The sequence below is a fragment of the Chrysemys picta genome, chromosome 9, assembly GCF_011386835.1.
Source record: "Chrysemys picta bellii isolate R12L10 chromosome 9, ASM1138683v2, whole genome shotgun sequence".
NCBI classification, from domain to species: domain Eukaryota; kingdom Metazoa; phylum Chordata; order Testudines; family Emydidae; genus Chrysemys; species Chrysemys picta.
Genome location: NC_088799.1, coordinates 44,964,512 through 44,985,193, shown reverse-complemented (window position 1 = coordinate 44,985,193; position 20,682 = coordinate 44,964,512). Strand labels below are relative to the sequence as shown.

At 39.9% G+C, this 20,682-nt stretch overlaps 1 protein-coding gene across 4 annotated transcripts in view; it reads right to left on the bottom strand.

Moving 5' to 3' along the window:
- LOC101935126 (glypican-5-like) overlaps positions 1 to 20,682 on the bottom strand; it is a 623,976-nt gene that overhangs the window by 127,484 nt on the left and 475,810 nt on the right. For all 4 annotated transcript variants that reach the window (XM_065556999.1, XM_005282486.5, XM_042853551.2 and 1 more), the window contains one exon: positions 10,682 to 10,832. In XM_065556999.1, the coding sequence (XP_065413071.1) occupies positions 10,682 to 10,832 (151 nt within the window). The remainder of the gene's footprint in view (positions 1 to 10,681; positions 10,833 to 20,682) is intronic.

Below are 20,682 nucleotides of genomic sequence, written 5' to 3'. Positions count from 1 at the left end.
GGTGATGGGGGACTTCAACTATCCAGATATATGTTGGGAAAATAACACAAAAACCTGTAGGAGAACACTTCAACCTCCCTGGACACACAATAGCAGATGTAAAGGTAGCCATCTTACAGCAAAAAAACTTCAGGACCAGACTCCAAAGAGAAACTGCTGAGCTCCAGTTCATTTGCAAATTTGACACCATCAGATCAGGATTAAACAAAGACTGTGAATGGCTATCCAACTACAGAAGCAGTTTCTCCTCCCTTGGTGTTCACACCTCAACTGCTAGCAGAGCACCTCACCCTCCCTGATTGAACTAGCCTCGTTATCTCCACACTGATTTATACCTGCCTCTGGAGATTTCCATTACTTGCATCTGAAGAAGTGAGGTTCTTACCCACGAAAGCTTATGCTCCAATACTTCTGTTAGTCTCAAAGGTGCCACAGGACCCTTTGTTGCTTTTTACAGATTCAGACTAACACGGCTACCCCTCTGATACTTTACAGACCAGTTAGTTTAACTTCTGTGCCAGGGAAGATAATGGACCAAGTAATTAAGGAAATCATCTACAAACACTTGGAAGGTGGTAAGGTGATAGGGAATAGCCAGCATGGATTTGTAAAGAACAAATCATGTCAAACCAATCTGATAGCTTTCTTTGATAGGATAACGAGTCTTGTGGATAAGGGAGAAGCGGTGGATGTGCTATACCTAGACTTTAGTAAGGCATTTGATACAGTCTCACATGATATTCTTATCAATAAACTAGGCAAATACAACTTAGATGGGGCTACTATAAGGTGGGTGCATAACTGGCTGGATAACCGTACTCAGAGAGTAGTTATTAATGGTTCCCAATCCTGCTGGAAAGGTATAAAAAGTGGGGTTCCGCAGAGATCTGTTTTGGGACTGGCTCTGTTCAATATCTTCATCAACGACTTAGATATTGGCATAGAAAGTACGCTTATTAAGTTTGCAGATGATACCAAACTGGGAGGGATTGCAATTGCTTTGGAGAATAGGGTCATAATTCAAAATTATCTGGACAAATTGGAGAAATGGTCTGAAGTAAACAGGATGAAGTTTAATAAAGACAAATGCAAAGTGCTCCACTTACGAGGGAACAATCAGTTTTATACATACAGAATGGTAAGTGACTGTCTAGGAAGGAGTATGGCAGAAAGGGATCTAGGGGTTATAGTGGACCACAAGCTAAATATGAGTCAACAGTGTGATGCTGTTGCAAAAAAAGCAAACATGATTCTGGGATGCATTAACAGGTGTGTTGTGAGCAAGACACGAGAACTCATTCTTCCACTCTACTCTGCACTGGTTAGGCCTCAACTGGAGTATTGTGTCCAGTTCTGGGCACCGCATTTCAAGAAAGATGTGGAGAAATTGGAGAGGGTCCAGAGAAGAGCAACAAGAATGATTAAAGGTCTTGAGAACATGACCTATGAAGGAAGGCTGAAAGAATTGGGTTTGTTTAGTTTGGAAAAGAGAAGACTGAGAGGGGACATGATAGCAGTTTTCAGGTATATAAATGGGTGTCATAAGGAGGAGGGAGAAAACTTGTTCATCTTAGCCTCTAAGGATAGAACAAGAAGCAATGGGCTTAAACTACAGCAAGGAAGATTTAGGTTGGACATTAGGAAAACGTTCCTAACTGTTGGGGTGGTTAAACTGCCTAGGGAGGTTGCGGAATCTCCATCTCTGGAGATATTTAAGAGTAGGTTAGATAAATGTCTATCAGGGATGGTCTAGACAGTATTTGGTCCTGCCATGAGGGGACTGGACTTGATGACCTCTAGGGGTCCCTTCCAGCCCTAGAATCTATGAATCTGAGCCCTTCAGTGAGTTCTCCAATAAAAACAGGAAAGGCCAGAGTTGACATTGCTGATATTTCTTGTGGAGCGGGGAGAATAAGCAAAGATAACCCCTCCCCTGCTTTAAAAACAACAGAAACCCTTCTGGCCATCTTTATAAATCATAAAACAAGGAAAAAAAGTCACAGTTTTCTTTCATTGGCAGCTCAACTCTACCTCTACCACCAACCTTCCATTCTGCATGGCTATCACTTCTTGCATGTCAGAGGAACTGTAGATGAAGGAGGTTTTAATAGGAACATTACAAAGTTTACAGCCTTTGTCATCTTCAAGTCACAAATCTGATTTGTTTTCAGTGTTTGTCTATGGAGCCAAGGAAGCCTTAAGTACATACAGAAGTTCTTTCTGCAGCTAGGCCCAATATATTGCATAGTAACGAGGGGGTAAGGTAACTTCTATTTATGGGGCACTCCAAGCAGGGGTTCTAATTGTTTTTCAAGTTCTTGGATGCCCAGTGCCAAGCCAAGCTGGTGATAGACTCCCTGTGATACCATCTGACTAGTGATCCTGTCTAGCTGTGAACATAATTTGACCCAGAACTTGGGTCAATCTAAGGTCATCTGCCACCTATCATTTAGGAACCTGTCTCAGTTTGCCTAGAGAAACTCAAATTGATAGTTTCTATAAGACCTCTGGGTCTGCTTTTGCCATCTTTCTGTTCAGGGAGAGGGACTACTATAGAGAGACACATGTACATTTACATTGCCTCCCACAGCTGCAGGGGCCTCCATCAGAATTAAGTGAATCAAGGCAGTTACAAATGGCCGGTGGGGCAAGGGTTTAAACAGCAGCAATTGCTAGACTTCTGGGTTCTACTAAGACAAGCTGTCATGCCTCTTAACTCTGGTTTGGTCCTAACTCTATCTCCCTCTACCTGTAACATTTCCTCTTTACCTGCTCTGCAAGGAGAGCTGGACAAGGCTAAGAAGGGGTGCACAGGCTCTGAGCAATGTAGTGCAGCACATGGAGTAAGCACTAAGATGCTGCTTGCCTGCTTGTTCACCAGATCAGCATACCTGTGTGTGGAATCAGGCCTAATTCATAATGAAAAACACTTTCCTTAAGCTGGCAGGGTTTTTTTTACATGTACAGTATAACACAATGCCATTAACATTTTAGATTCAGCTTCCATTAAGTTATATGATTATCTATTTGGGAGTAAGTCTAAGGCCCTTGTATTGTTAGCTCCTCCTAATTAATTTTGGCTTTATGGTGTTTTTGGAGGCAAATTGCCTTAGCCTTCACATTTATCCCATTGCTACTCAGCATGACTGAGCTATTACAGCTATTGTCAGAGGGAGCTAAATCATATACAGCTTACTGGAGTTATTCAGGGGAAGAAAGTTTTCACTCCTGTGTACTCTGCCTTTCAAACTCTGGGGCTGGTACTTCCTCCACTCAAGTCACTTGCAAATGACTTCCATGGAAGTAGACGCTCTCAATAACTAGGGTCAAACTCTTTGCTGACCTAACTTTATTGACTTGAAGCAGAGAATACAGCCTCTGATGTTTAGTAATATTAGTTTACTATACAGTTTCGCTTCCAAGCATCTCTAACTACCACATACCATCAAGCTACGCCTTCTCAGTGATGTGCCTTCTCATTCTGGCTCCATCATTTCTATCAGTAGCTTCATAGCTCAGTGTCAAGATGATTTTTCTTTTAAAAATGAGTATTTGCAAAAGAGCATTGTAAAAAATGTCTGACAGGGAGTTGAGCAGAAAATTAGTTTGGGAAGCTTCCAACATAGGGCTATTTACAAAACAAACCCCTGACATGTATGTACTTAAATAATCATTTACGTGTAAAGTAATCAAATCAAATATCAGTGACAAGCTAAAGTTAATAAAATGTATTGCAATATGAAGTCTTCAACGGACTCAGGATTAATGATACTATTTTCAGACAGAAAGTCTTCAAAATGATCTACTGTGGTATCTCTGATCACTGTTTGGTTATATAGGTTTATTCCAAATAGACAAACCCCAAATGTCCTGACCTCGGTCTCCCCTGTGCTTACTTCACCCTTGTTCTACAGTGCATTTGAAGGTTTACACTGTAAGTACCTGAGATGTTCTTACCTTTTATTTATTCCTAAACCCAGCTAAAGTGAGCACAAATTGGCTGCAATTTATATTCATCTGATGAGATGGAAAATTAAACTTCATGAATTACCTTTGCACCTTTTTGAACAAAGGGTATGTCTATCCTTACCTCCGGGTCCGGCGGTAAGCAATCGATCTTCTGGGTTCGATTTATCGTGTCTTGTCTAGACGCAATAAATCGATCCTGGATCGATCCCGGAAGTGCTCGTCGTCAACGCCGGTACTTCTGCTCCATGAGAGGAGTACGCGGAGTCGACGGGGGAGCCTGCCTGCCGTGTCTGGACCCACGGTAAGTTCGACCTAAGGTACTTCGACTTCAGCTACGTTATTCACGTAGCTGAAGTTGCGTATCTTAGTTCGAAGTGGGGGGTTAGTGTGGACCAGGCCAAAGATGATGCCAAAGTTATTTAACAGTAGTAGCTTTAGTCCACTTTGGCTCAGCTCATTCTACCCACTGTTATAACTAAAGTTAGGAGAAAACTATGAGAGGACATGGCCACTCAATTAGCTATAACATGGGATATTATTAGAGAAGAGGATCTAAATCACTCAGTAACTCAATTTATTTGGCCTGGCAACTATTCATGTCTCTCTTATTTATCCAGATATGAAAGTGGCTATTATGGGGCAAACTCAGTTACACCATTGTAAATCCAAAGCAAGTGAATCAGACACTATTACTTTCATTTCCCAATGTCTCCAAATCCCTAGTTATGTGAATGTTAAGAAAGGAAAAGGAGTTAAGAATGATCACCCCCATTCTCATGCTTTTCAGTATAAATCATGCTCTTCTGAATGTTTCCCTAATGACAACACATTATCTTTACTATAACTTAGCAGACTTTAACATAGATTTCACAAATAGGCTTGGGGAAATCTTCTGTGTGAAAATGATTTTTCATTAGAATTTTTCATTTCTCTTTTCCGTTCCTTTTCTCTGAATTGCTCTCTGAACATCTCCTGATGAACACCACTGAGATAATGAAGTTATAACAGTGTCAATCCAAAGTAACTGGAATCAGAATTTGATCTTCTGTATTTGTTTATTTCCCTTCATTTTTTCACACTATTTTTAATACATTTTTTTCTCTGCCCCTTCTTGTTCCTCCCCCTTCTCTCAAGTCTCTCCTAAGTAGAATACAGACTCAGTTGTGTTTGACCTTGAGACAAATGTTTCAATCCATGGTGTTAAAGGCCAACTGGTTGGCCCTGCTTATGCTGTAGTTAGAAACAGATAACCCTCTTCACCAACACACGAAGATGACAAAAATAAAAGTTTGAAACCAGTGAGCCTTCCTCAAAATAAATATTAAGTAGAGAATTAAATTGTTGTTATGCAGTTTTTTGAACAGGATGAGCCACTTAGAATGGTATAACAATAAAGGAATTAGTTAATGTAGTAAAAATTCAGTAGGAAACACAATATCTCATGTAATAAAGAATACCTAAAATGGATAAAGAAAACCAGTAACATAGTGATGGTGTGTGATGTAGAGGATTCAAAGGACAGGAGAACAGAAGAGCTGAGAAAATGCAACATTGACACCATCTGGGATAATCAGCAATGGAACTGAAGACATGTGGAGATGAGTATTAGATGTGTGGGCTGGCTGCCAGCAAATATTCCATCAATATTCTGAGATGATAATAATAATTACACAAATCAGTAGCTGTAGAATTACATATTTAGATAAATACAAGTATAACGTGGTGAATGGGAATGAAGTATGATTAAGATGACAATTTGCACAGTACACTGATATTTAGAAAAGAGATAAACAAGGAGGATAAGGACATCATAAAGGACAAAAGGATCCTGATATGCAAAAGAAAATCTGATGATGAGAGAATTCATGAACAATGAGAAAAATACATTAACCTTCGACAGCTGTTGAGATCTGATACAAATCAGGCAGAAGTTAAAGAGAAAAAGCAAGTTCTTTTCTCTGCATTTAAAAAGAAAGGATGCTCTCAGGGGGAAAAACCTGCTCATGTGCCCTCAAGAGGAAATATATAACCAGATAAATTACCTGGTTATAATACTTGGAGAAGACACTGTGTGTGTGTGTGTGTGTTGGAGGGGAGAGAGCAAGGGGCCTCGATCTAAACAGTCATGTAGGAAGCAAGGATTAGAATTACGTCACAGGATAATAACTCAGCCTGAATGCTATAATGAAATAAAATGCCATGTATCTTTATGATGACGAGAAGAAATGTGACAACAGGCAGGATATACCACCAGGAGAAGGCTTATCGAAGAAGAGAAGCTTAGCAGTATCACAAGTAGTTAGTAAGAAAGAGTTGTGAAAGAAAATGGTTAGTATTGTATTGATAAACATTTGTCAAAATCGTGTATCTGAATAGACAGCCATGTGAAAAAACTCATTGAACACTCTCTGTTCACTGTTGAAAGCCTGCTGACCATCCAGATATTGCAGCATTTGCTCACTTTTTCAATGCTTGCTGTATCAGATTGACTTATTGATGAACATTTGTCATTCCTGTGAGGCAGCATTTACTCCCCATCCATGAAGGTGTACAGAGACTAGGTGGAGCCTTGGCTGACTGATCCCCAGAATGTGCTGGCCAGCACAGCAGCACTAGCACAAGGACAGACACCTCTTTCTTTCTCCCCAAAGTAAGGGAAAAGAAGGACCAGACTGCAACTTGCACAGTCACTCTTGTGTCCCAATCCAGCCTCTGATATGCACTTTTGTGACTCAGTTCTGCAAAGTGCCAAGCACTCTCCCCAACGCGGCAAAGCATTTAAAGATGTCGAACTATAAGCTTATGAGTAGTTGCATTGAAATCAATGGGACTACTCACATGCTTAAAGCTAAGCAGATCCCTCACTGCACTGCTGGACTGGGGACAGAGTGTCGAACACCTGTTGGACGGATGTTGGTTCACATCTACATCTAGAAACTGACATGATCTGAATGGTCTCAGACCTGACAGTAAGTTTCCCCCTCCCTATTAGACATTTACATGGCTTACTGTCTTCTTTCTAATTCTTTCTTTACAAAGCTTTGGTCACAAACGATCAATAGGCATTGTCTTTAAAGTGTCAGTACATGCCAACAGTTACTAGATGATGCTATCTGAGTCAAAGTGCTATTTCCACAGCGTTCCCCTATACTTGGAATGTGAGATGCCTGTGGAAAGTGGTAACTGTTGGAAAATGTTAACTTTTTAATGGCTTTCATCATTATGACCCCACACCAGTAAGGAAGGGGTTAAACAGCTGCTCTGGACCCAGGCAACCCTACCCCACCCACTTGAAAAACATGCATGGCTTGGAGGAAGAGTTCAAAAGAAGAACAGTCCAATGTGGCTTGGCATCAGACAATGGAGATGAACTGACCTGCACCGTGAGCTCCGGAGTCCTGGCTGTCGTGATGTTGCCAAACCCACAGAGAAGAGACTGGTGATTCTCAGAAGGTCTGAGACTTTCTTTGATTCCAGCTATTTAATGTCTTTACTTTTCCTGTTGGGGAAGAGGGTCCGGTAGGAAATGCTCCAGGGAGGCAACAGTGCGGCACTTTGGTGGATTGGAACCCAATGGAGAGGGTGGGACTGGGTTCCCCTACTAACCCTTAGGAGGTGCCAAAGGCAGAAGCCTACCCCTGATATTGGGAGTCTAGAGGAGAGAAGGCCCAGAAGACAGAAGGTTCAAGATCCTGAGACATCAATCTAGGCAGAGACCCAGAGACCCCTTGCCTAACCCAAAGAGCTACACTGTTACTGGACTTTTTTATATACCCTGAAAGGAGTGGGCATAACCACAGGACCTGCTCAGAGGACTGAGTCACAAAAGAGACAGGACACCGCAGGATCAAAGCAGCTGTTAATATGCGGTGACAGGAAAGAGAGAACCTGCCACACCCTGCCTGACCCCTAGGTGGCACCTATGGTCAGTGATCACCTTCATAACCTATATAATTCTTCAGAACTTGTTTACCTCAGTGGTATGAAATCATCTGAGTAAACACATGTGGTACGGGCTATATAATTAAGTATAGTATGCTTAAATGTATAAGTAGCGGTCTTTAGAGAAACAGATGGATTTGACTATAAAAGGCTTATATGCAACTGCCAAAAACAAAACACAAGCACTACATAATACTGTATTCAGGTACAAATCTTAATGGAAGAGACGAAGGGAACTGGTAAATTTAACTGATATTCAGAAAAGATTCTAGATAGCTGGAAAATGGCAAACAAAACTTCAGGATTTGAAAAGTGCAGACAGACAACTGTGAAATATATTGATATTGGTTGTGAGTAAAAGCTTGAGGAGCAGTGTATGAATATCTGAGTGCAGAATTGGAATATACAAGCATGGGATCAGATCCTCAGCTAGTGTAAATCAAAATCAATATAAATACACTGATTTAAACCAGATCAGGATCTGGTCTCTAACGCTCTTTCTAGAGAAAGTGGGAACTGGGGAAGATAATGACTTTTGGTCAGGGAGACTTTTAATGGGCTTACAGTTGAATATGTTGAAGCAGGTAATCTAGATGCTGGTGAAATCCATGTGCTTTGGGGATTTCTTGTTTTTGTTGGGAGGAAGGTAGGGAAGGATGGTTCAATAATATTGAAAAAAATAGTTGTAAGTAATCCATACACTATACTTCACAGCAGCAATGCTTCTCAATCCATAGAGCATGACTTTAAGCACTATGTTTGTAAATTATTTTCATACTGATTTTAAATAAATGATGATTATTTAAGTATACTGTGCTGGATTCTGGTTTCATCATTTCAGAGTCAGATACTTAGACATGTCCTCTTTAGGGAGACTTCTGAATAGTCCTGGTGTTAAAATCATCATCATTATTATTATTGCTCTGCCAAGGACGTTTACCCTTTGAAAGCCTTTTTTATTACATTTAATCACATGCAATAACATTCATGGAGCCTGATACTTTAGAGTTGTCTTTTAAGGCCTGATCCAAAGTCCACTGAAGTCAATGGAAAGATCCCCATTGAGTTTAGTGGGCTTTGGATCAGACTCCTATTCAGTGCTTAGCCACTAGTTTCAGAAGTTCTCACTTCAAGTGAGCTACATTTTTGGTATTGCCTATCTACAAAGCAATAATCAGAGCTCTCTTGGTAGATCTCAAGTTGTGTAATGTAACTTTGCAATTAAAAAGCACCATAGTTTACAGACACGTACCAAGAAGAAATTAAATGAAATGGAAGTGTTTTTATATTTTAACATTCTATTAAAGTAAAGGCATTTTGTAATGAGACTAATCTCATTTTATCTCTTAAGTGCATCTAGCTATGCCAAACAAATTTACTGCTAGTAACCTGCATACAATATAATATATGAATTATAAAACACTATTACAATTTTCACAAGAAGGAATAGCTACTCTTACTGTTCTGAATCCAAAGCATTTGGTCAAATTAATTGTAATTATATTTTTAGTTGATATAATCCCAGCTAAATCAATGGAAGAGCTAATTATGCAAATGTAATTATTTTTAATCCACAACCTTCTCATCATAAATAATTTTATTTCAACCGATTGCAAAAAAGAAGGAGGAGGCATTATGTTGCTTCCTTATTTCACATTACTAAAGTTAACAATAAAACAAATTTCAAAAGCTTCTATTTTTTCATTTTTGAAATCTAAGTACAAAAGAGCCATTGTATATTTTTGCAGTACAGTACTACAATATATAAATAGTTTAATTATCATTTGAAAATAATTTAGCACCTGGCTATTGTTTATAATGTACCACATGAAGACAAAAAACATATTACTTAAGACTTTCACAACTGTAATCTCCTGCGTCTAGGGCATCTAGAAGAAGTCTTCTCACAAGTTGGATACAATACACAAACAATGAAATATTAATTGATGAGCAAATAATTTTTAATTGATAATGTATTCATCTATGTTTCCCAACCTTTGTTTATAAAATGTTTGTAAGAAGAATGTGGAAAATCTCTAAATTTATTTGTTATTCAAACTTATTTCTATTTTCATAAACACACTTTTCTCCACGTCTAAATAGCTCACAAACATTTGTTGGAAATAGTGCTGGCTAAAAGCAGCAATTTTTGTATCAGGAAAAATTTCAAGGTTTTGAAATTTATTTTCATTCTGACGAACAAAAATGAGACCTTTTGAAATTTCTTTGTGAAAAGACATGAGAAACACACACAGACACAACCAACTCGCCAGAGCAAGGACTTGAATCTGGGTCTTCTACATCTCAGGTGAGTTTTCTAAATGCTAGGTTATTGACTATTCTGAGGTCTCTCTCGTCTCCCCTCCAGCCTCCTCTCCAGGCATGAAACCCCTTATTTTGTCAAAAGCAATACATTTCTGCTAAAGGTTTCAGTTTTCACAGAAAAAAAGTTGACATTTTTTCAACCTGCTGCAGTTGCAAATGTTCAGTATTTCAACTTTGCAAGTTATGTTGTTTTGGTTAGTTGCCTAATGTCTCTTCTTTTTTAAAAACCTCGTCACCAACACAATGCAAATTTCAGATTTACAATCCAATATGGAATTTTGAAATTCACCTCCAGAAAATATTTGAGCTATAAGTTTAAATTCACTTTCCACAAACATCATGTTTTCTTTTACCCATGTTCATGGAAAGGCTCCAAAACACTACTCAGTTGAAACCTGGTTTAAAATGTGAATGAATATTCAGAGAACATTTCCCCTGCATTTACCTGTTGTGTAAATTCTGTCACCAGATCCTTGACATCCATCCTCATCGTCACAGTCCCCGCTTGATTCCATTGCTTCACTTTTCCCGCCCCCACTGCCACTTTCCCTTGAAGCCCATCGTTCCAACTTCAATTTTGTCTTCTCTGTATCCAGCTAAAAGACAAGAAAACAAGTCACAATGAAATGTAGTGTCTTCAAACAATTCAAGATGCAAGTGACAAAGAGCCTGATTCTAGGGGGCCTAGGACCCTTGGTTTTGAAATACTGTGGGTCTGATCCTGCTGTTCAAAATGTTATATTTCACCACATGGTTAGTGCAATGTTTTGGGTTATTTTCATATGAAGTCAACAGTAAAGCTTCCTGGATGGGGGAGGGGGGGTCATCACAGAGGTGTTTCAGGTATACATGAGGGCCCTAGTATCTTACAGGATCTGGCCTTAAGGTAGGATTTTTAGGGCATTGAGCAGTTAACAAGATCAGGTCCAAAGCCTGTGCAGACTGCAGGTTGTGCATTTCACGTTAACTTGAATCAGCAAAACATTTGACCGAAACAAATTTCTTGGAATTACTAGAGAATAAGAACAAGCTGTTTCTGGAGTCACTCTGAATTCACTGCATTAACTCACGCTAGCTGAAGTATTGTATTTGCTATGAAACAAATCTTTTTTGGGCTTTACATGCCATCCCCATTTTTTGTGTGCAGTGGCTGATAGTGAGCTGTCATACTTTACAATGTAAGAAACACAAATGTGTCATCACAGAGGTCTAGACCACCATTAAAACTTGTTTTCAATGGCAGCCTAAGTGGCTGGCTCTTCTCCCTGTTTGGGGGTGGGCTTTTTCATTGGTAGTTAGAGGGGAAGAAGGTTGTAGCTGATGCTATATATGTCATTCTGGTTATGCTGGAAAAGCTCTCACAATAAGGAAGTTTGGTGGTGTTTCCTAAACTTGGCCACTCTGGATTTCTCTAATCTCCTCTTGGAAGTTAGTTAATTCCATGGTGAGGTCCCCTCAACTGAGAATGCCTTGTCCTTAGTGCTCACATACATCATTCTGGGCTGTGGTTTGGGCAGTGTGAAGATGGAACAGCTTATATAGCTGGGACTTGATCTGATATATTTACAGCTTTGAGGATCAGGACAGATCAATCTGGCAGTGGAAATGGAGTGGGAGCCAGCCGAGAAACTGGAGCTCAGGCTTGATACACTAACAGAGACCTAAATGGCAGAAGAGGCAGGCAGCAGCATTTTGCACCACCAGGAATCCTTGAATTGCTTTCACATTCTTCTTCAAATACAGTGAGCTTCCATAATGATGCAGTCTGAAGATGACAAATGCATGTCTCACTGTGCGTAGGGGTCCTGTTCTAGTGAACTATAGTTGCTACCTCGTACGGGGGAGAACCTGGCTAATTTACCCTTTACCTGAAATTGTCTGTTTTGGTCATTTGGAAGATGCACACATCACTGCACTGCAGTGGGAAGATGAGTTTGTGAGGGACAGGAATATGGATTTTAGTTGGGAAAGGCATTGAACACTGTCCAGTTGTTGGGTTTTTTTTTTAACAAGCTGCCTGGTGTCGAGCATCATTATTCACAGGCTGAAAGCCTGATGTCATGGGGAAGTAAGAGAGCAAATATTTTTAGCAAATGTAAAAAATAAATATGAGTACATGGAGGAAAGGATTATTCAGTTACTTCATAGATTTATTGTGTCCTGACTGTCTTGGAGGAGACTCATTCATTCTTGGTTATAATCCTTCAGAATGAAAAGAAATGGCTAAGTGGTGAACAGAACAGATGCAAAATTTAATAAAGGCTTTTAATGATTGTTTGCCAGTCAAGGCAGAAATGTTTACTGCCTGTTAAGGTAATAACTCTTTTTCAAATTGATTTCATTCAGCACTCATGACTCAAAAGTGAATAACCAAACTATGTGTGTTCAGCTGTCTTGGAAAAGGGCAGAGAAATGAGCTCTGTGTTCAAACATGGGTGCACTGCAGCATTTCCCAGACTACTGAACGCTATGTCCTGCCTCTCCTTCAGGAAAACAGCTCTATGGCAACTTATATACACATCTACTAGCCCTTTCCCCCACATTCTACAGCTCCTCCCCAAAACCTCCTCTTTCCTAAAGTCTTTCCCAGCAAAGACTTCTACACCTACAGCATCTCCCAGCTGGTGTAGCAAGGACCCCAGCTAAATCTCCTTTTCCTTTGGCTGAAGAGGCTCCCTCTTATAGTAAGCCCCACCTCTAGGCTGTTGCCATGTGACCTTTGGTCCCCTGACCCAGCGCCATGAAACAGGGCACTAGGAAACATGCATATACCCAAGGACATTTTCATGTTCTTTGCCCCTACCTATCAATTGCATGTCCCATGCTTTGGGGAATCATAGAAATAATAGAAATATAAGGTTGGAAGAGACTTTGAGAGGTCATCTAGTCCAGCCCCGAATGCTAAAGCAGGACCAAATAAACCTAGACCATCCCTGGCAGGTGTTTGTCCAGTCGGTTCTTAAAAACCTCCAATGATGAGGATTCCACATACTCCCTTAGAAGCCTATTCCAGAGCTTAACTAGCTTATACATATTTTTTTTCCATAATATCTAACCTAAATCTCTTTGCTGCAAATTAAATTCATTACTTCTTGTCCTACCTTCAGTGGGCACAGAGATCAACTGATCATCAACCTCTGTATAACAGCCCTTAACATATTTGAAGCTTGTTATCAGGTCCCCCCTCAGTCTTCTTCTCTCAAGACTAGACATGCCCAGTTGTTGTTGTTTTTTTTAATTTTTCCTCATATGTCAGGTTTTCCAACCTTTTATCATTTGTGTTGCTCTCCTCTGGATTCTCTCCAATTTGTCCACCTCTTTCTTAAAGAGTGGCCCACAAAGCTGGACATTATAGTCCATCTGAGGCCTCACCAATGTCAAGTACAGCAGAACAATTATGTCGCCAGTGTCAAGTGGAGTGGAAGGCTTCTGTTAATACACCCTACAGTGACATTAGCCTTTTGTGCAACTGCATTATATTGTTGGCTCATGTTCAATTTGTGATCTACCATAACCCCAGAGCCTCTTCGGCAGGACTACTGCCTAGCCAGTTATTCCCCATGTTGAGGATGAGCATGTTTTTTCTTTTCTACAATTCAGTAAAGACAAATACAAAGTACTATATTTAGCTTGTTGATTTCAGACCAATTCTCCAATTTATCAAGGTCTTCTTGAATTCTAACATGGGTATAATAGGACAGGGGAGGCTAAGATTCCCCAAACAGCCGCCGACCCACCACCTTTGAGAGTGTGGAGGGTACACCTAGGCCATGGCTCCACCCACACTCTTCCCCCGTGGCCCTGTCTGCGGCAGAGGAGAGGAGCGAGTGGGGAGGGGGCCGAGTGGGAACGGGACCTGGGGTGGAGTAGATGCAGGGCCTGCGGCGAAGTATGGGTGGAGCCTCCGGGGGAGGAGGCTGAGAGGGGTGGGGCCACAGTCCGGGTGCCAGGGGAGCTTCCATCGCTCGCACCAGCCTCCCCGAATGCCAGAGCCACGCGCTGCCCATAAATTCTAAGTCTGTCTCCCAAAGTGCTTACAACCCCTCTCATCCTGATATCATCCACAAATATTATAAACATACTCTCCTCACTCCATTATCCAAATCATTAATGAAAATATTGAATATTACTGGACTATGGTTGGTGTACTGGCGCAGTTAACTAAAATTAAAGTTGCTATTGCTGTACACGTTAAATCTACTCTTAATTACTCCCGAAATACTTATTGCATAATAAAGACTTAGATTATCTCCCCCAGATAAATGCATGTAGGGCCTCTTCTGCATGCAGGTCTCCCCTACTGCACAGAAGTGGTCTTAGTGCTTCTGCAATGCCAGTCCATCTCGTCCAGAGGTTTGAGAATATGCAAAGAGAAATGGAAGGAGGCAGAGTCTGGGGGGAACTGGCAGGCTGGGATGTGGGTGGCAATAGACATTATCCTCCTTGTGGATCTTATGCAAAAAGGATTATACAGTCTTATTATCTTTGTGTGTGTTTTTGTAGGTCCTGGAGGCAGCCAGGTCAGGGGTGGTCACTTGTGCTTTGTTCCAATGGAGCCGTGCTGCCAGGCTGTGAGAGGCGCTTCCACTAGGGGCTAGAGCTAATATGAAGGACCAAGGCTTTTGCCCTGATGGTTCTGACATGCAGTGGAGCCCAAGGAATCCTGCAAATTTGGAGGCACCAACTCCCATGGTTTTTTCTATGGACAAACATAGAGAGAACCTCTCCAAATGGATGCTCCGCCATAGTCTCCTCCTCATATGTTATCATGGAAGAGACTGATCTGGATCAATAACTGGCATTTATTTTACACTTGCAACAAAAAGTTCAATGTGGTATAACTTTACTGACTGTAGTAGCTATCGATCAATACACATGCAGATCAATTCATCCATCACAGAAACCCAACCACCGCCACCTCTGGCCACTTAAACAGTGAACAGGAGCCCTGCACTGAGTTCAGGACCAGAAGAGAAGAATGCAGTACCTTATCTGACTGAAACAGCAGAACTGGATTTTTGGTAGAAGAAATGCAATAACCCCTTTGGATTTGTGCCAGGGCACCGGAGCTAATATCTCTACCCTTGTAGAAAACGTCATGGGAGTTTTAACAGGAGCATAGGACTTTAGGACTTTAATTTTTTCACCCAAAAGATAGCACTTCCATAGTGCTCTCTAATACTATGCTGGGCCACTGGTTCAGTACTGACTTATTTAATAGACCAACGCTGTAATGAACAGCTCCAGTCCTGCTGGCTTTATGAGAATTGACAGACTGACCACCAGCGGGTAGGTATAAATATTCATATTATATCTTTTGCTCATTAAAAGGCAACATGAATAAGGCCTAATCTAAAACTCCTTGATGTTAATGGGAGTCTTTCCACTGACTGCAGTAGGCTTTGGATCAAGCCCATAATCCTCTAAAGAGTGTAGAGAACATACACAATATTCCTGAATAGATTGCTTTGCATTTGATTTAGCTGAAATGTGTGTAAAATCACATGTAACCAGACAACTCTGAATTAAATACACCGCTGACAAGGTGCCCGCATATCGTTTATTCCAGCACGGTTGAATACAAATTTACTCTCAAACACTTTTTGTACAACAGCAGCATTCCCAGTTGAGCATCAATTTTGTGAATGCCCTTCCAGATTAATTAATTAATTAATAGCTGTATAGCTCCTTGAGATACTATTCTGTAAAAGTGCAACTATTGTATCTGAGCTAAGAATTCAGTGAAATAGAATAACAAGGGCTCATTTTATCAGAAAAAAAATTTTTTTTTACATTATATTTTGCACCATACTTTCATGTTTATCAGATCAGTGAACATGGCAATGGAAAAGCTCTGAGGATACCATATGGATACCATAGGATTAAGTCTCCTAAAAGTGAGTGCTTGGAATATTCAAAGATGACTCCTATATGCTAATTGTTTCCCAAGTGGTCTGTTAGTTTCCTCTATGATGTACTTCAGTATGAATATTTTTATATTCCAAAAAGATGGCCATTGCTATGAACTGAATAACTTGACAGTAATCCACCTGTTAGTCAATTACAAAGAGTATGAGTCGAGACATCTCTCACTTGCGATGTTTTCATAGACATCAAGACAGACATAAGATATGCATCATTTAGTAACTGAAGGCAAAACATGATCCTTTCTAAAGAGGCTGACAATTTTCTTTCAAAACTGCTCTGATTAAATACGTACCATTATCTTCAGAGACAATGAATTTTGCACGAACAATGTAAAAAAGCCTACTCTTGAAAATAAAGTCACAAATGACTCAATCCTTCCTGTTAGAATATAAGTATTTTTTCTCAGCCTGCTCAGTGTTTCAAAAAAGTCCTTTCTAAACGTTTATTAGGTCAGAAATGACTACAGCAGAATGAAACAATGCTCTGCTTTCTTAGCCAATTGTCTGTATTTTTTCATAAGAACTGACAAAATTAGTGCTGTACATAAAGGGCTGGATTTTACTGGTGCCTGGTGACTGAGCAGATGCTCAGTCAATTCACAAAACAATAGGAACATAAGAAATGTTAGGACATAATAGCCACATATACTTATTCTAAGTGCGTCCTTTCCTTTGAGATGACATTTATAGTCAATTTCCCTTCATATGTGCACTTAATCCCCTCTTAAAACTGTTTGCTTTTGTTTCTGCCCTTCACATTTACTCCGTGCAGTCCTTTTCTTTCTTTCAGCATAAAGAAGCAAAACTCTTCTTTTTCTTCAATCTCGTCAGGCATTTTCTTCAGTCTGCTTCCCTCATGCTTGTATTTCACACTAACTCCAAAAGGCTTGTTGCATTTCCCTTCTCTAGTCCCTTCAGAGATAAGACTACCTCAATAAGGGGCCCTGTTATGTTCATTTTTACCTAAAGAATAAAAATGTATAACCTTTTTGAACAATGGAGACTCCTAAGTACCATTCTGGTTTCCTTCTGCTCTATTTACCCAATTCCTTACAATAACCCTGGCATAACAAATCTGGTTTCACCTATAATAATCTAGTCAAATTGTTATGCATACTTCATGAAATTTGGTTGAGCATGTTCAGTGGTTTTACAATTTCATTCATGTCTTCTCCCCACAAAGCCCTTCTGCTTAGTGTTTTGACCACTGTGGATAGATATCCTTTTCTTAGGTTTTAACTCAGTCTAATCACCTTCATTTGTTTATGGCGAATTTTGTAAGTCACTTCTCTGCCAGTGTTCCTAGTTCATGCAAGTAATTTTGCATTTTGATGCCTTTTCCTTTCTACTTAACTTTTTTCCCACTAGGTTTGTTTCATCAGCAAATTTCATCAAATGTTCCCTCTTGTAGGCAATTTAGGATGATAAAGGTGAACAAAACTGGTTCTAGTGCTGATCTTTGTGGACTCCATTATTCACCTCAATTCACCCTGAATTGCTCCACTTACAAGTTGACCTGAGTCTTCAATAACCAACTCAATTCTTTATCTATTCAAGTATCTTTAGACTTAGATTTTCAGAAAGCTTTTGACAAAGTCAGTCACCAAAGGCTCTTAAGCAAAGTAAGCAGTAATGGGATAAGAGGGAAGGTTCTCTCATGAATTGGTAACTGGTTAAAAAATAGGAAACAAAGGGTAGGAATAAATGGTCAGTTTTCAGAATGGAGAGAGGTAAATAGTGGTGTCCTCCAGGGGTCTGTACTGGGACCAGTCCTATTTAACATATTCATAAATGATCTGGAAAAAGGGGTAAAGAGTGAGGTGGCAAAATTGGCAGATAATACAAAACTACTCAAGATAGTTAAGTCCCAGACTGACTGCGAAGAGCTATAAAAGGATCTCTCAAAACTGGGTGACTGGGCAACAAAATGGCAGATGAAATTAAATGTTGATAAATGCAAAGTAATGCACATTGGAAAACATAATCCCAACTATACATATAAAATGATGGGGTCTAACTTAGCTGTTACCACTCAAGAAAGAGATCTTGGAGTCATTGAGGATAGTTCTCTGAAAATATCGACTCAATGTGCAGCAGCAATAAAAAAAACGAACAGAATGTTGGGAATCATTAAGAAAGGGATAGATAATGAGGCAGAAAAGATCATATTATCTCTATATAAATCCATGGTATGCCCACATCTTGAATACTGCGTGCAGATACTGTGTCCATTTCAAAAAAGAAATATTGGATTTGGAAAAGGTTCAGAAAAGGGCAACAAAAATGATTAAGAGTATGGAATGGCTGCCGAGTGAAGACAGATTAATAAGACTCGGACCTTTCAGCTTGGAAAAGAGACAACTAAGGGGGGATATGATAGAAGTTTATAAAATCATGACTGGTGGGGAGAAAGTCAATAAGAAAGTGTTATTTATTCCTTCTCATAACACAATAACTAGGGAGTCACCAAATGAAATTAATAGGCAGCAGGTTCAAAACAAACAAAAGAAAGTATTTCTTCACACAACACACAGTCAACCTGTGGAACTCTTTGCCAGAGGATGCTGTGATGGCCAAGACTATAACATGGTTCAAAAAAGAACTAGATAAATTCATGGAGGATAGGTCCATCAATGGCTATTAGCCAGGATGGGTTGGGATGGTGTCCTTAGCCTCGGTTTGCCAGAAGCTGGGAATGGGCGATGGGATGGATCACTTGATACCTATTCTGTTCATTCCTTCTGGGGCACCTGGCATTGGCCACTGTCAGAAGACAGGATATTAGGTTAGATGGACCTTTGGTCTGACACAGTATGGCCGATCTTATATTCATATCTTTCCTCCTACACCCATTTACTAACATTGTATGTGACCACATTTTACTAAGATATAGATAATTCATAATTTTGACTCCAACCAATTCATGTTTTTGTTATTGCTTTAAACAATTCTAAAGAATTTTATGTCAATGGTTGTCCTTCTGTAAATCGATGGTAATGAATTTTAATTAGGAATTAAGGATAAACTTTCAAAAGGGAATCCAACCTGCACCCTCAGTTGAATTATGGTGGCAATTCTGTATCTTTACCTAATTGTAGGTACAATCTGCATGTTAGATGACCAAACGACTCCTACATTTAAACCTACATTTGATATTGCAGGGACATAAATGCAAAAAAGGAAGGCTCGGTCTCAGCCCTTTTGTAAATACATTCATTATTTTGCAGTAGATTGGCATTTTTGTCTTGATTTGTGAAACCAATATTTTTCTCAGTGCTTAAGTGAAGGTTACGGGCCTGAAATTATTTCTCTCTTGCCTGTCTCTTACTTACCAGTAAAACACCACAAGATGTGTTCCTAAAATGTAGTGTGTGTTTCTTCTTCCCTTCTTTTTGCTTACTCCCTTATAAGAATTCTAGAAAGGGTCCAATCTGCGCTAAGAATTTTTGTCAATTTTTAGTGTTTTTATTACTTGATTAACTCTTCTGCTGTGATTCCGAGTCCCTTCAACACTATTTATTCACCTCCTGGGAAATCTGTTATCTTTCTTGCATTTCTCTCCCCATTCTCAGGACAAATAATGGATTTAGTTAGTTATTGGTGGTTTTTTGATGTTGTTCTTGTTTTTGTTTAACTGTGTCTATCATCAGGAATCTAAATTGGCTTTAGGAGTTTTACCTAGTTCTACAGTTCAGGATAGATCTATTTTTGAGGTTAGCTTTATAATTTTTTCCTCTCAGATCATTATTAAAAGTGGCCATGTTTATGCTATTTTTTTGCCGAGTGTTTATAGTATGATTAGTTTAATGAGCTAAAAATCTCGGGAAGACAAATAGGAATGTGAATTCTGTGAATCTCTTGAGTTATTAACAAAAGTTCTGTAATAGCTGTGCTCCCCATTACTACAAACTATCAGCTGTAATTCACTAATTCTGAATGATCTGAAGTGAACATTTTATCTCCTGTTACTTTACTATTCATTCTAAACAATCACTAGTTCTAGGTGAGCAGGAAAAATGGGAGTAGTGGGGTCAAAAGACATATCTGGCTTCAAGACTAAGGCCTGGTCTACACTAGGAGGTTATGTCAAATTTAGCAGCGTTAATTCGAATTAACCCTGCACCCGTTCACACAACGAAGCTATTTATTTTGACATAGAAGTCTCTTTAAATCGATTTCTGTACTCCTCCCCGACGAGGGGAGTATCGCTAAATTCGACATGGCCATGTCAAATTAGGGTTAGTGTGGACGGAATTCAATGCTAATAGCTCTCGGAGCTATCCCACAGTGCACCACTCTGTTGACGCTCTGGACAGCAGTCCGAACTCGGATGCTCTGACCAGCCATACACGAAAAGCCCCGGGAAAATTTGAATTCCCTTTCCTGTCTGGCCAGTTTGAATTTCATTTCCTGTTTGGACATCATGGCGAGCTCAGCAGCACTGGCAACGATGCAGAGCTCTCCAGCAGAGGTGACCATGCAATCGCTGAATAGAAAGAGGGCCCCAGCATGGACTGAT